At 42.4% G+C, this 14,748-nt stretch overlaps 1 protein-coding gene across 2 annotated transcripts in view; it reads right to left on the minus strand.

Moving 5' to 3' along the window:
* The window catches only part of PREP (prolyl endopeptidase), a 99,174-nt gene extending 84,893 nt beyond the window's left edge, over nt 1–14,281 (minus strand). Inside the window, exons 1-4 of one of the 2 annotated variants that reach the window (XM_069804955.1) lie at nt 14,046–14,281; nt 12,584–12,658; nt 4,574–4,707; nt 1,412–1,542 (exon numbers count right to left, since the gene is read on the minus strand). In XM_069804955.1, the coding sequence (XP_069661056.1) occupies nt 1,412–1,542; nt 4,574–4,707; nt 12,584–12,658; nt 14,046–14,270 (565 nt within the window). In that variant the 5' untranslated portion in view covers nt 14,271–14,281. Of the gene's footprint in view, nt 1–1,411; nt 1,543–4,573; nt 4,708–12,583; nt 12,659–13,504; nt 13,624–14,045 lie in introns of those variants that run through there. The other variant, XM_069804957.1, reaches the window with a different exon arrangement.
* Nucleotides 14,282–14,748: the final 467 nt, after the last annotated feature.

Here is a 14,748-nt window from a genome sequence, read left to right on the forward strand (position 1 = left end):
AGCTGATTGATCTGGGCACCCTCAATTGTTTCCAACCTTTGCTCCATACCCTTTATTGTTCCTACCGCCCTCCTCTGAACTGTATTTCAGAGCCCCTTTTGAGCTGAGGGGACTGGAACTATATTTAGTATTCAATGCTACTGTATAAACCCCTGGGTTGCTAATGTAATGGTGTTTTCTGTTTTGTTCTCTACTTCCCTCTTAATCATTTCTGATATTTGATGTGCTTGCTTGGCTGCTACCAAGAACCAGGCTGACATTTTCACGGAACTATCTATTACAGCCTAAGAATTGTTCCCAAGTGGTCATGGTCAGCTCAGAGTTCATTCCAGCCATTCCTCTACAAATGAGGTTAGGATTGTTTGTCCCCTGTGCATCACTTAATATATCTGCACAGAGACTTTTACCTGTTAATTTATTGCCCACTCAGTATCGCTAAGGTCTTCCTGCAGCTCTTCAGTCATTCTTCAGCCTTCAACTGGAATAACTTTGTACCATCACCAAACTCTGCTACCTCACTGCTCACTCCTTCTTTTAATATATATGAGCACACTGAACAGTCCAAGTTCTAGCATAGTCCCTGACAGAACTCTACTGATGATTCCCACTTTGACAGCCAATCAGTTATTCGTGTTGCTGCCTTTAAATCAATTATTTATCAACAGCAGGAGTTTCCCCTCTTGTTCCACAGTTGTTGTTTCTCTAAGTGCATCTGGAAAGAGACATTGTCATAAACTTTTTAGAAATACAGAAAGATTATATGAACCCAATTCTTTATATCCACAGTTTAAGGCAGGTCTTCTAACTAAAAAAAGCCATATTGATTCTTTTCAACTAGGTCACACTTAAAGAAGCATCCACTAATTCTGTCCTCTGTTTTTATTAACTGGCCTTGAACACACTAGAAGGACTTCTGGGTCCAAGAGTCTTGCTTCTACAATAAGCCAATAGGGAGTGGGAAAACGGATAGCTAACACAAGTTAAAGCCCTAGTGAACACAAGTAATTTTGTGATTCTTATAGAAGTTAATGCTACGTTCCTCCAGTCTCTTACTTTAACTTGCTGGCTTGTGTTAAAGATGCAAAATACAATTTCAAGATAATTAGTCAACATAAGCACATAAACTTTTTTTCCTTATTATGGACAGTCTCAAGATCTGTTCACATTTCAGTGAACCTGTTACAGAGTTGTGAAAAAAGACACTGAGGAACTGAAACAAGTTAATTGTGAATACAATGTAGATTTAGAAGTGTTCTTCTGAAACACTACACAAATCCACATATGGCTATTGTGACTAATTTGATTAAAACAAGCCACTCTAGCCATACTTTTATAGGTGAAGAGCTGGAAACCATTTCCAACTTCTGCTGAAAACCCAGACTTATTCAGCAGAAACTGCTGTCTCACTAACCTCGTAAAGCCACAGTGCCATCATCGGAAAGCTTATTTGGATCAAGAAAAACTTTGGCATCGGCATCCAAGGAGTCTTGTACATATAAAACTCGCTGGTTCTGCAGTCCTGTATTGTAGAAGTGAAAATACCTGAAAGAACACAAGAGGGAAAAATATGTAGGAAGAACTCAAGATTTTCAGTTAGGCAAACAAGAAAAACTTGCATGAGATTGTCATGAAGTGAATAAAAGACAGATAAATACAAGGGAAACACAAGCTTCACAGCAGAGTAGAAATCACGGCCTCCTCTATGGCCATCAGGGATTTAACCACCCTCTGTAGGTGCCTTTCTCTCCCCCTTAATACAGAGGAAGCCCAGACACCAATTTCTAAGCCTCTAAAAATGAGAGTAATCTCATCCCAGTGTGATATAGATTGTACAGAAGAGACTGTAGGATGCATCAAAACCATTTTTTAAAAAATAAAAGCTGCATTTGCCACAATGCATTTTAAACAAAGTATACTATAAACTCTACATAACTGCCTATGTTAAACAGCTCTGGCAGCCTTAGCGTTTGTTACTAATACAGGCACAGCTTCCCATCCCCTGTGTTCTAAGCTTCATCATTCATATAGCTGCTTTCCATCTGTATCAGGTGGCAGACAGATGTTCAAATGGAATATAACTGAAATTGTTTCATCTGTATTTCCCAATGTCCCTAAAAATGTGTTTTGAGAAAATTGTAGGAACAGAGAATTACAGAATTCTCTTCAGTGAAGGATACTCTTCACATCATAAGACACTGCAGAGCTCAAAGAAATTAATAACTGTATTCTATGCAATCCATAGGTACTACATTTTTCTTCCTTCATAGGACTTCTGAGTTTTACTACACAAACACGTGACTTAACAAATCAAATAGCAGCTTCATCAGGGTGAATAGGGGAATTTATGGGGTAATGTTCAAACTTAAACATAAGTTCACATATTCCCCAAGACTGTTCAGTACTTGGATACAGGCATGGGAACCCAGTAAACCCAGAAGGGGGAACTATACTAAAAGGCCTGGCTAACAATCTGAACTAGTAATATGTTCAAACACTAACAATAATGTTCAGTGATTGACAAGATCAAAAGATTTAAAGGAATACAAGAAAGAGATACATAATTTTTCATTTGACCATGCATTTTCTAGCCAATTTCACCTCTGCAATGCTGGGCAATAAGCTGGGAAGCAAATGTCAAACAATACGACAGACACAGCACCTCCCTGGGCACTCTTCCTTTCTGCAGATTCTACAGAACAGCCTTTCAGATACTGTCCTTTAGCAGCTATTCTTCAGCAGAAAACCGGAGTAATCAAATTTAAGAATTTCTAAATGTCATGAGAAGGTTAGATAGTTCTTCGAACAGAATAGTTGCTCTCCCTGCCCCTTACTAAGTGTTACTTAACTTGGTAGAGCCTTCTTGATCTCCTCAAACACCATAATATATAGGTTTTTGGTATGATTTTTAAACCACTGTGATTTTAAGTTCAGCACGTGCCAAGAAACAGAGTAACACTCAGAAAAACGAAAAAGACATCTATTAAAATCAAAGTAAAGTGTCATACATTAAAGCACGTTAAGCTCCTGGCATAAATGTTCTTCCTGGAGGACAGTCAGCTGCATCAAATTAAGACTTTTTATCTCCAGTGGACACTACATTCATCCCTGCCATGAGCACTTCTGCAACATCAAACCTCACCAGCATGGAAGATAACCACATCTAGGCATGTTTGCACTGCACAGGGAGAATGGGTCAGAGAATCCAGAGCAGTCACTGACCCGGCCTGCTCCAGAATCAGATTCAGCATAGCTACATCTGCATAAGCATCACATACAAATTAATAAGCTTTGCCTGACTCAATCAACAAGGCTTACTTCCCCAGATGCAGCACTGTCCTACACAACTGCACTGCTTCTGGGCCTAAACCTCACACCTCTATAGATTGACATGCTGTGCCACATCAGTGACAACTTAAATCAACATCAGTGGGTTCACTCCCCACAATATACTTTTACAAAACCCCACATAGTACAGACTTTCCCTCCCTTAGCAACAAGCATCCACACCCTCCTCACAGCATAGGACAGATAAATAAAGAGTAGCAGATCTCCCTCAATATCTGTGCAGAAATCTTAAGGCAATGAAATGCCTTCTGCTCTTTCCTGTGGATGACAGTGAAAACATACCTGGCATATCTGGGTGCCCACTCAAGAAGGATCAAACAAACTGAAAATACTGAAAAAGACTATTTGTGTTTCCCATGATTAAAAATGGCTGGTTGTTTGCACTACCTCTTTTTCAACGGCTAAAACAATCTACCGATGTTACTCAGTTAACCAGCAGTTTCATCCCTTTACTCCCTTTCTCTAGGAGATTGCTAGAGTTTCTGAAAGAGGTCACATAAAATTGAGCAGCAGCTGCAGTCTCCAGACCTTGGGTAAGCCACAGAACACCATCTCTTTAACTAGCCACAGAATTAAAACAGGGATACAAGAAGGCTAGGTATTGGAATATGGCAGGATTTCTTTATTTCTTAGAAGACAGATCTTTTTGCATCAGTTGCCTTAAGTCCTCCAAATTATTTTTCCCCTATCCCCTGCAGATACAGGAGCCATTTTTCACAAGGAAATTCCCACTGCTTTTCACTGGCTATGACTAAACAAATATCCTACCGACTAAATAAAAATCCTACCAGCTGCTCAAAGTATGACCAACATTAAGAGCAGTATTTTAGTAAATATTTAGAACAACATGCACATGACAGACTTGTGCTGTTTTCAGGATGAGGTGCCTTTAACTATACTGACAGTGACCAACCCTGAAAGGAACTCCTCAGTTTTACTTTCAGAACAGTTATTCTACAAAGTTGTCTGAGTTTTGATAAACTCACTATTCTTGCTCTAAAGAGAAAAGACAACAAAAGAAGATGATAATACAACTGGGAACTGAAGATGGTCACACATCTTGTGCTCTGCATCATGCAACCATATATATTAACATTGGCTTACTTTTTTTGCTTCCCAACTATAAAGGAATAAATACAAATATAATTCATAATTTGTTTTCCTAACTAGTAGTTACTATTGGCTTGCTTCATATTCATCACCACCTACAAAGACATTTTTCACATACCTTTTTCCTTTCTTGAAGTGGCAACTGTACTTAGGATAATCGTAGAGTTCAGTCATTCGTTCTTTGAACAGTCCTCTGACAGGACATTGCTCGAGAAAGGGTACTGTAAGCTTGTTCTGAGCCTCCACAAATGCCTGAAAGAAAACAATCCCCCCAAAAAAGACATGAACTCAAGTAGAAATGCGTATTTCCTACATGAAACACCATTTTCTGAAGCAATACATCACAGACATCTTTCCCCACATACAGTTTGTGTAGTGTCACACCTGAAGAGTCTTACATACTTATTTGCATTATGCCATAATACTGTAACAAGACTGATCTTATATCCTGAACACTCTGCAGGGGGGTAACCACTGGTTTGGCCAAAGACAAGCCAGATTCCTACCATTCCCCTTTAAAAACAAACCTCAGGCTTTTAAAAACTCTCCTTGTATTTGCCTAAATGGCATAGAAAAGCTAACTTATAGTATATACCTAGGAAATACTATCTTCCCTTACTTCACCACAAACATACGATACTCCAATACTCTATGATAAATAAATTAGGAAACAGATAAAGAGCAGAGTCCCTTTTGCCCACAGACAGCACTATCATTTCAGAAACTGTAAAGGGCTGGAAGATGATACAAAATGTCACATGTATCATCTGTTCATCCTATTAACATAACACACAGGATTAGTCCCAGCCAGTATTTCCTGCAAAGGCCAAAGTACTGTCTGCAGATCAGCTCTTAGTTACAAAAGGCAAGAATACCTATCTCTGAGAAAAGAACTTTGAGGAGTCTAGTTTCTTCAAAACACTCCACCTCCCAGTCACAAACACTTAGTGACAGTGGCCAAAACCATTACCACTCCAACTGTTTGTCAGAGGCTGCCACTCCCATGGCATGCTTGGAAAAACTGGTGCTCTGTTGGTGTTTCACAATCCCTACTTATAGCACAGTACATTAACATAAAATTAATACCTAAGCATCTTAAGGTGAACCACAGTGGCTAAGAAGCAGACATGCAGGCTCTTCTGTCTCTAACATGGAGCAGGAAGGACAGGACACAGTGTGTGTAGCTGTAATTCACAGCCAGACATCACAATGACGGCTGCAGTATCTATCGCTCTCGGACCCCAGCCTGAAACCCTGACCACTCATCTCTTGCTTACATGGGTCTCTTTCCCAGTTGCTTTGAAAGAGGACGTTGTTTCTACCTGTCCTGAATCTGTCACACAGCAAGCAGATCAATGCATGATAACATCTGAGCTACGCTTTACCACAGGGCATGACCCACAGGAACAGCAGGGCTACAATCCACATTCTACAACTTGTGTTTCAAAGTTCTTCAGAAAAGCTAGCTGCTGTACAGAGTACCTGGCACACATTTACCAATTGCTATCAGTGTTTACTCATTTATTAATTCTTCAGGTGAAAAACAGAAGAGAACAGAACATAAAACTCTTTCAGTAGCATTTTACAGACATTTCACGTGGTGAAAAGTGAGCGCGTGGAACAAGTAGAAAGAAAATCTCCCTCCCATTTGCCTCCCTGCCACAGCAGTACGTAGCCAAGAGCTACGTTACATGTGAAGCTGTGTTTTCAGAGACTTGTCAGGCCAAAAGGTAAAGGAGAAAGTGTATTAATTATGATCAGTCTCCACTTAAGAGGTATTTGTTCATGCATAGAGAAACTGATAAGCTTTAAACATGTGAGTGCAGAATAAGTAATGCCCTAAGAGCACTTGGCTAAGTGCTGAAACATATTAGTTTAAGAACACGTGGGCTGGTTACACACAAGTCACCACTCAGGGATGACACAAGAAAGCAAGCACTACAGCACTGAAAAGGAACAGATACAGAAGGCTAACGATGATGACTTCTGGATCTTTACTTAAATTTACACTCTATGTATCAGTGAGGATCGAGTCAGGAAATGATCCCCTAAGGAAAAGGAAAGAGGTGAATGCATTGCCAAGGGAAGGCCAATTTTTGCTTCTGTTTTCCCTTCAAGAATCACACTGGCCTAGATAGCTTTAACAACCAGCACGGCAGCACAGCACATTCCAGTGGTAAGTCAAAACTGCATGCAGCCTCCACATTGTACCACTATAACTGTTCCCCTCTCTGCATCAGATATTGAAGGAAAATCAAATCTACCCAAGAATTATGTGTATATGAATTTGTTTTCTCTAAATGGAAACACATGAATTTCAAAGACCACACACACAAAAATCTAGACAGTGCATGCTACACAAATAAACTAACTACTCAAAGTGCTGTGACATTTTCAGAGAAAGGATGTCTTACAAAAACATGTATAAACCCATCTGTTTTACTGGATGGGCAAAAGCACTTTTCAGTTGCATTTAGTGGACAGAAACTGGCACACATCTTTGTTTCATCTATCAATAACACTACCAAAATGGTAACATTGCTGCAAGGGTATACTGGAACTGTGTGGTACTTAATTTTACCTGCACCATCACACCTTACCACATCTGCTTTCATTACTGGTATTCAAAGAGGAGACACAAAGTTTTCCTTACAAGCATTCGTTGCACAAGAGCATGCTTACATACTAACTATTGCACTCACAACTGAATGACTAGTAATTTTGCTTTTACAGGACTTAACATATTTTTCCCTGTTTCCAGTTAGTATGCACCAAAGATTCCAAGACTATTTGTAAAAGGGAATACCATTGCTATCTAAAAAAGGAGGTAGGAATTACAGTTTTTTTTAAAGAGTTCCACCAAGAAGAATCCTGTCCAGTTTGGAAACTCTCTGTCCTTACACTTTTGAGCACAAGGTTGCACTCATGTTCAAAAAGCAATACATAATTGAAATATTGCTCTAGGTAAAGTACAGGAACAGATGCCAGCAGAAACTCTCACAGTAAACAATTCCATCCACCACGCTGAGCTAAACAGATGCCACCTAGGCTACAGGGCTAACAGTAACTCTGTACACCTTCATGAGCCTATAGAGAAAGATTCTTACTTTATCTGTAGAAATCTGCATCCGAAAATCTATCATAGGCTTTGAACCAGGACAGAATTTGCTAGCCGAAGAAAGGACAGAATAAGGGTCCAAGGAAAGGTAATTTGAAAAGCAAAAGAATTTCTAGTGTTGTACTAAGAGTAGAGATGTTCTACTCAAGGCTGAAGTGTTTGGCCATTACTTGAGCAGGCCAATTGTTATTTTTAAAAAAGTATAACTAAATTTCATCTAAAAAACACATGCTACAATTTTTTAACCATGCTTTGTTACAACCTGTCAGCTTTCCACATGCCACTGAGCTATTCTCTCAAAATAATGATTTCTACTCACAGTATACTTTCCAAGGAAAAGTCTTAGGATATAAATTGTTTCAACATTATCAGTCTGTTATTAATCTGTAAAGTATTTACAGTTTGTTTAATAGTTACCCCCAAAATCTTCCTATATATCTTCTCAGTAAAAGTAGCTCAGTGCAACTCCTACAAGAGGGCACATACCTTTTTTTTAGTATTAGAAAATAAATCTAAGCAGACTTCTGGTGGCTTGCCTCTTCGCATTTACTTTACTATTTAGCAAAGAAAAATTCAAAGTGCAATTGGAAATTTATCCAAACAAGTGAATGAAACACTGGTCTATTATAACTACAAATGCATGTAATTGTAGTTTTGAGAGTTTCAATTCTAATCTTAGTCCAAACATACACCTGTTCATAATACCACAACTCAACTGTGTATGCTACGTGATCCCTGCTCTTTCATCCTTTGTCCATCCCTCATGTCTGAAACAGGCTACGCATTACTGCCTACACCGTCAGTGAGTTAAGGTACTATATACGACTGACATACTTGGAGTAGCAAGACTTTGCTGTAGTCTAAAAAAGAGCTTATTTCCTGCAAAGCATAAAAACAAACCAAGAAGCTGAAAGTCCAACCAAGCCAAACCCAAGACAACAGTAAAAGTGTGCTTTTGCAGTTGTGGCCTATGCCATCACCAGAAGTGTTTTCCCAGTGTAGCACAACATTTCAACTATGCCAGGGATGCTCCCTCAGCCTGTCTTAAAGGTCAATGACCAAACAGTAGCAGAGCATGAACCCACATTCTGCACTTCCTCTCTCCAAAGTGAGGTAGGAACTTCCCCATCTGACCAGGGGCTGTTTTTATTTACGTATCTGGAGAAGGGAGTTTTGTTTGCTTATAGCTGTGCATGACTACTCCAACCAAGCACACACAGGGAAAAAAGTAATGTAGTAAAAGCACGTAGATCATGAACATGGAAACGCATACTTCTTGAACAACAGCTTTTCCACAAGAGATGGAGGGTGTGTCTCGATGATTGGCTTAATCAGCTCCAAGACTGTGCATCTGACAAGAAACAGTCCTGCTTAGCCACCTGTAAATTTCAATAAACTCCTTTTTACAGGAGATATATACACTGCATATGGAATAAGATCATCTTGGTGACCCAGCTGAAAAACTTCTAGACCTATTTGACTTTCACCTAATTAAAAGCAGGGTGTGGGCTGCTAGGAAAGGAAAGATACCGTTCTTGAACCATCTTAGGTCCAACTATCATGTGGCCTTGGGGTGACCTAGATTAAGCACGTGTGCCAGTAGGAGACTAATCCACCAATGGCTTCCCTCCCAGAACATCACCTTGTGATGGCTATACCCATGCAAGGGAGAGACAGAAGCATTCAGGTCAGTACAAGAAGGGGAGGGAGGGCAGAGAGAAACCACAGAACCACTTGACTTAATGGAAACCTGTGAACTACAGTAGATACCTGATTAAGCCAATTACCAAAAAAAATCCCACCCTTCTGTGTTCACTTATTTGTAAGCTGCTAGCTATCAGAGCCCACAAGATTATTTGAACTAGCCACAGGAAAAATTAGTATGATTCTTTATACTCATAGCTGTTGCGGGTAATTTCTTCCAGTCCCAGTCCTGTTAACCCTACAGTGGGCATCAGGTGAAACTACCATGAAAATCACAGAGTTAAAACCAATCTCACTTGCCTGTGCTTCTTTCTCTATGCTTCAAGAAATAGTAAACTTGATGTTCCACTGACTCACATCAACACAGACACAAAGTGAGGCCTACCCATTTATTTTCTGTGACCACACCAATGCTTGACATGACTATTTCTGCTAAGTCTAGAAAAGTAGAATTCCAACATATTTGTATATCTATTCAACAGCACACACCAAGTAATTTTGACTGTTTGTGTGTCAGAAAAGATTCCTAACTTAATAAATGAATGACATTGTCTTCACTCTCGGCATAAACCAGAATTTGCACTGTTACACATGCTCAAATGAAGCAAGCGTGTTGTGAACAGGAACCGAATCGGGGCTCTTTTACTACAGACGAGCACGGATACCTGTCCTGGTTTCAGCTGGGATAGAATTAGTTTTATCTCTAATAGCTGATACAGTGTTATGTTTTGGATATAGTATGAGAAGAATTTTGGTAACACACTGATGGTTTTAGTTGTTCTTAAGTAGTGTTTAGACCAAGTCAAGGACTTCTCAGCTTCTCGTGCTCACTCAGCAAGAAGGCTGGAGGGGCATGAGAAGTTGGGAGGGGACACAGCCAGGGCAACTGACCCAAACTGGCCAAAGGAATATTTCATACCATGTGACATCATGCCCAGTATATAAACTGGGGGGAGTTGGCCTGGGGCAATCACTGCTTGGGAACTACCTGGGCATCGGTTGGTGAGTGGTGAGGAATTGCATTATGCCTCACTTGTTTTGTATATTCCAATTCTTTTATTATTAACATTTTTTTATTATTATCACTATTATTTTCTACCTCTCTGTCCTATTAAACTGTTCTTATCTCAACCCACAAGTTTCACTTCCCCCCACCCCTCCCGATTCTCTCCCTCATCCCACTGGGTGGGGGGGAAGTGAGCAAGTGGCCGCATGGTGCTTAGTTGCTGGCTGGGGTTAAACCATGACAATGCCCAAGGAATAATTCTCCTAGTTCTATACTTAATATGTAGAAAATAAAAGGTATCCTATTGGTGGAGGTGTACACAGGATATTTTTACTTTTCCCCAAAACAAACAGAGGTTTGGGATATTAAGGAGTGCATAAAGAGAGCAAGCAACTTGGAGGAAGAATCGCAAGGACACAGGTCTCAAGGCCAGTGACTTCAAGGCTTGAATGCAAAGCATGCTCCAAATTCTCTCTGAAGCTTGCACAGTCATTCAATTGCCTCTATACCAGTGTCTGGTTATTCTCTGATCTGGTAGGTGCAGAATGGCTACTCTGCAGGAGTCCTGCAAACTATCTCAAGAACTTGGAGATAAAGCTATTAAGAAAAGCTAGCAAGAAAGAGTGACCATCAGCAACCTGCAGAGCAAAAAGAAGTGAGTGATAAAGCAGATGAAAGGAGTTTAGCACTTCAAGTTTATTTTTTTCTGACCTCTTCTATGAAAGAGGTAGAACAGCAAAATACTTCAATTCCCTTTGTGCAGTAACTCCTGGAACTTTGGAAAAAGATGACGTACTCTCATACATATACACACAGGAACTCTCTGCACTCTTTGCATCACAGTGCTACTGCGCTGCAAAATTCTGCCAAGGCACATGTTTTTTAGAGTGTAGGCAAGTAAGATTTAACAATATTTTCATTCCGCCAATGTGACATCTTGCATCTGGGCTCCTGCATTTTTATGAGGGTGTTATAATCCCCCATTCCTTATTTGGCCTCCTATATAAACTATAGCCTCTGGAGAATGAGGTTCACCCTCCTCCAGCTGTTCTCACCCAACCTGTTTGCAGTATGTGGCAAGAGTATTGAACACGGGGACACAAAGAGTCAGGTCTTGGCATTTTCTCAATCCCAACTCTTCCACAGGATCCAGAAAAACCACTTTAATAGGTATTTGTAAGGCCTTACTAAATATCTAATTTTCTGTGTCAATGTCCATGGCAGAGTTCTTCACTTAAAACCTGATCCCAAATGAACCTTTTCAATCCACATGAGTCTTTATATATGCTGATAGATTTATAAGTAGGAAATGGGATCCTAACTGTATACATTTTATCTTGCTCTTGACAGTTACAGTAAGTTCTATTCAACCAACCTCTAGCTCATCAAGATGTATTATATAAGCACACACATGAGAGAACCTAGAAAGAATCTCACTAATGGAAAGCCACGCTGCAGGATATTTTTAAATGGAGATCCCGCCCTCCATTATCTTTCTGACACAATCGTGCATACTAGATAGTTCCAGATGTAAAACACTGGCAATCTACAGTTATCACAAAGTTATTAGCCATTACAGAGGAAACCCCATCCACGCTGCCACCTACCACTTTCTGGCCATCACCCCTGCAAGTCCCTATGCCACGAATATCAGAGGAATCAGCTCATAGTCATACTTATTTTTCAGGATTCTCTCTCAGCAAAAGACCAGTTCCAGCAGCACAGTCTCGCTATACCAGACTGCAGGCTGAAAACACTATAACACCTACAGTTTGTAGTAAAAGCCACTAACAAAGCCTAACTTCAGGAAGAAAATGTTTGGTTGGGTTTTTGGTGTTTTTTTTTTTTTTTTTAAAAAAAAAGGGTCCAAAAAAAAAAAAGTATTCACACACTTTGTCAGTCACTGTACAAAGAAAGCAAGCCAAAAAGAGTTTTCTTTCTACTGTACTTAGGACAGTGGATAAAGCGCTCTAAAAACAGCGTTTCTCTTCAGTGTGACACCACCACCTTGAGCATTTGAATTGTCTAAGAAAAATCGGTGCAAGATAAACAAGGCCTTAGTTTTCCAAATTCTGTGATCAAGCTTATACCAAGTGTTCCAGTCCTTCCCCCATTAACACAAAGGTACAAAATAATGGCATTGCTGTTGGCACCATACAATACCACATGAACTACACCTGCATTCACTATGTAAGTTTTCAAAAAGTATTGGCAGGCCCTGCAAAAACAGAGTACCCACACACCTAGTTCATAAAAGAGAACCATGTCAAAACAGCCATTCCCATGCAAAGAAAGGTTACCTTTGTCTGTTCACTATCAGGATCTTCAAGCCAGCAGTATGGGTCACTTATTTTACACCCATGGTAATCCAACACCTAAATTTATAAAAGACAATACTTTTTTAAAGACATGCACACAAGCAAACTCTATTCATCAAGGAATGACAGTCATCAAGATGAAGGCTATTTAGAATTTCACAAAAGCATACAGTGCTAAGAAGCAAAGGAAGAGAAAAGCAACACCTTGCTCCCAGGTGAGTTGCTAATACTACCATTCTTTGGTGATGGCACCAAGGCAGCAGAGTTGTCCTCAGAAAAAACACAGAGCACCAGAAAAATGCAGAACATGAAGACAAATTCCTTCCATAAAACAGATCAGTAAAGTAATAATAATATTAAAAAACCCAACCAACCAAACAAAAAAACCCGAACAAAAACCCAACCCCCCTAAAAAAAACAAACCACCAAAACCTCCTCCAAATCCAGGTGTTCAAGTCAAATCACAAAACCCAATGACTGGATGCACCCAAAATGTAGTTTCCGGTTACACAACTGTCTCTGGTTTAGCTGTCCCTACTATTGATGATGACAAACACGTGAGTGAAGTACATATAAAAATGAAAAAAAAAACCCAAACAAAAAACACCAAAAATCCAAACCCCCAAAATCCAACACAAAAGACTAACTCACGTGGTTGAATTTATCTGCTTCCTTCCTCCGGTACACAAAATAAGACTAGATACGTGCTGTTAGGAGTTGCATAGTTCAGCCTTTCACTCAACTATGAAAGCAAATACTGAAGTTTTTCCAGCACTGGCCCATGTGGGCAAACATTTTGGTTTAAAAGTGATGTTAGTTCTGTAAATAATTCCCGGGCTGGCGCCTAAAGCACAGTCCTTTGTGGAGGGAGAAGAAAACTGAACCCGTTTTAGCCAAACTTACACCGCAATCCTTGCGTATCGGGTTAGGGCCGGAACGCAAGGAAACGGACTATTTCACAGATGTGCCGCCCTACAGAAACAGACCGCTTGCTCCTCTGCACGCTACTCCAGCCCAGCTGCAGGCCTGGCTCTCCCCGAAACACACGGCTCCGGGATCGCCTCTCCCGACTCGCCAGGGCCGGGAGACCAGCTCCCCCCGGCCGCCCCCCGGCTCGGCAGCCCGCCTCAGGCGGCGGCGCAGGCCCCACACCCGCCGGCCGTGCCCGCGGGCACACCGGCCACAAACCCCGCTTTCAGCCAGCCGCCACGGCCCACAGACGTTAAAAACCCGGGGCCCTTGAAACGCAGCACGCTGGACTGCTAACGGCCGCAGCCGAACAAAGCCCCGAAAGCCGAGAAAGCACTAACCCCCCCCCACACACACCCCCTCCTCCCCGCCGAGGCGGGCCCCCGCAGCGCCGAGGCGAGAGAGGCTGCCCCCGCGGCCGGGCCCGGCGGCCGCCACACGCCGGCGGGGCTGCCCCGGCGAGCGCCGTACTCACGGCGGTCTCGTCGCGGTACACCTCGGGGTACTGGAAGGCCTGCATGGCGGGCGGCGGAGAGAAGCGGGAAGAAGAAAAAGAAGAGGAGGAGGAGGAGGAGGAGGAGGAGGAAGATGAGGATGAAGGGAGGCGCGGAGGCGGCCGCGGGCCTGGAGCCGAGACTCGGGCCGCAGCGGCAGCCGGCAGCAGGCGTGCAGCGCGGCCCAGGCGGAGCGGCGCCGCCATACGACCCACCCCCCGCTCCCGGCAACGAGACACCGCCCGCCCCCGCCAAGAGAGGGCCGCCGGCGGCGGGCCGGCTGGCACAGCGCCCCCTGCAGGGAGCCGCCGCACAGGCGCTGGCTGACCGCAGAGGGCAGGGCGGGGCGAGGGCGGGCGTCCGTCGGGCCGGCCGTGGTCTCTCCTCGGCCGTGTGGGCGAAGCCTGCCTCGGCGGAGGGCTTGTTTTCCCCTCACCTCCCGCCCAACGGGTTTCATCCTCCTTGTAGTAAACGCTAACCAAAAAAAGATTCGTGGGTTTTTGTTGGTTTTTCCTTCCTCTCAGCTCCCCAGCCTCCACACAGGCTGTGGGGGGGAGGCTCAGGCCCGACCCGGAGAGCTCCCCTCTGTGCTGCCGCCTGGAAAACAGCAGCCATTTCACGGGTGGGGGCTCGGGCGGCTCCAGGCCGGAGCCACCCAAACCTTTAGCGCGTTTCCATCAAACA

The sequence above is a fragment of the Haliaeetus albicilla genome, chromosome 17 (genome assembly GCF_947461875.1).
Source record: "Haliaeetus albicilla chromosome 17, bHalAlb1.1, whole genome shotgun sequence".
Lineage (NCBI taxonomy): Eukaryota > Metazoa > Chordata > Aves > Accipitriformes > Accipitridae > Haliaeetus > Haliaeetus albicilla.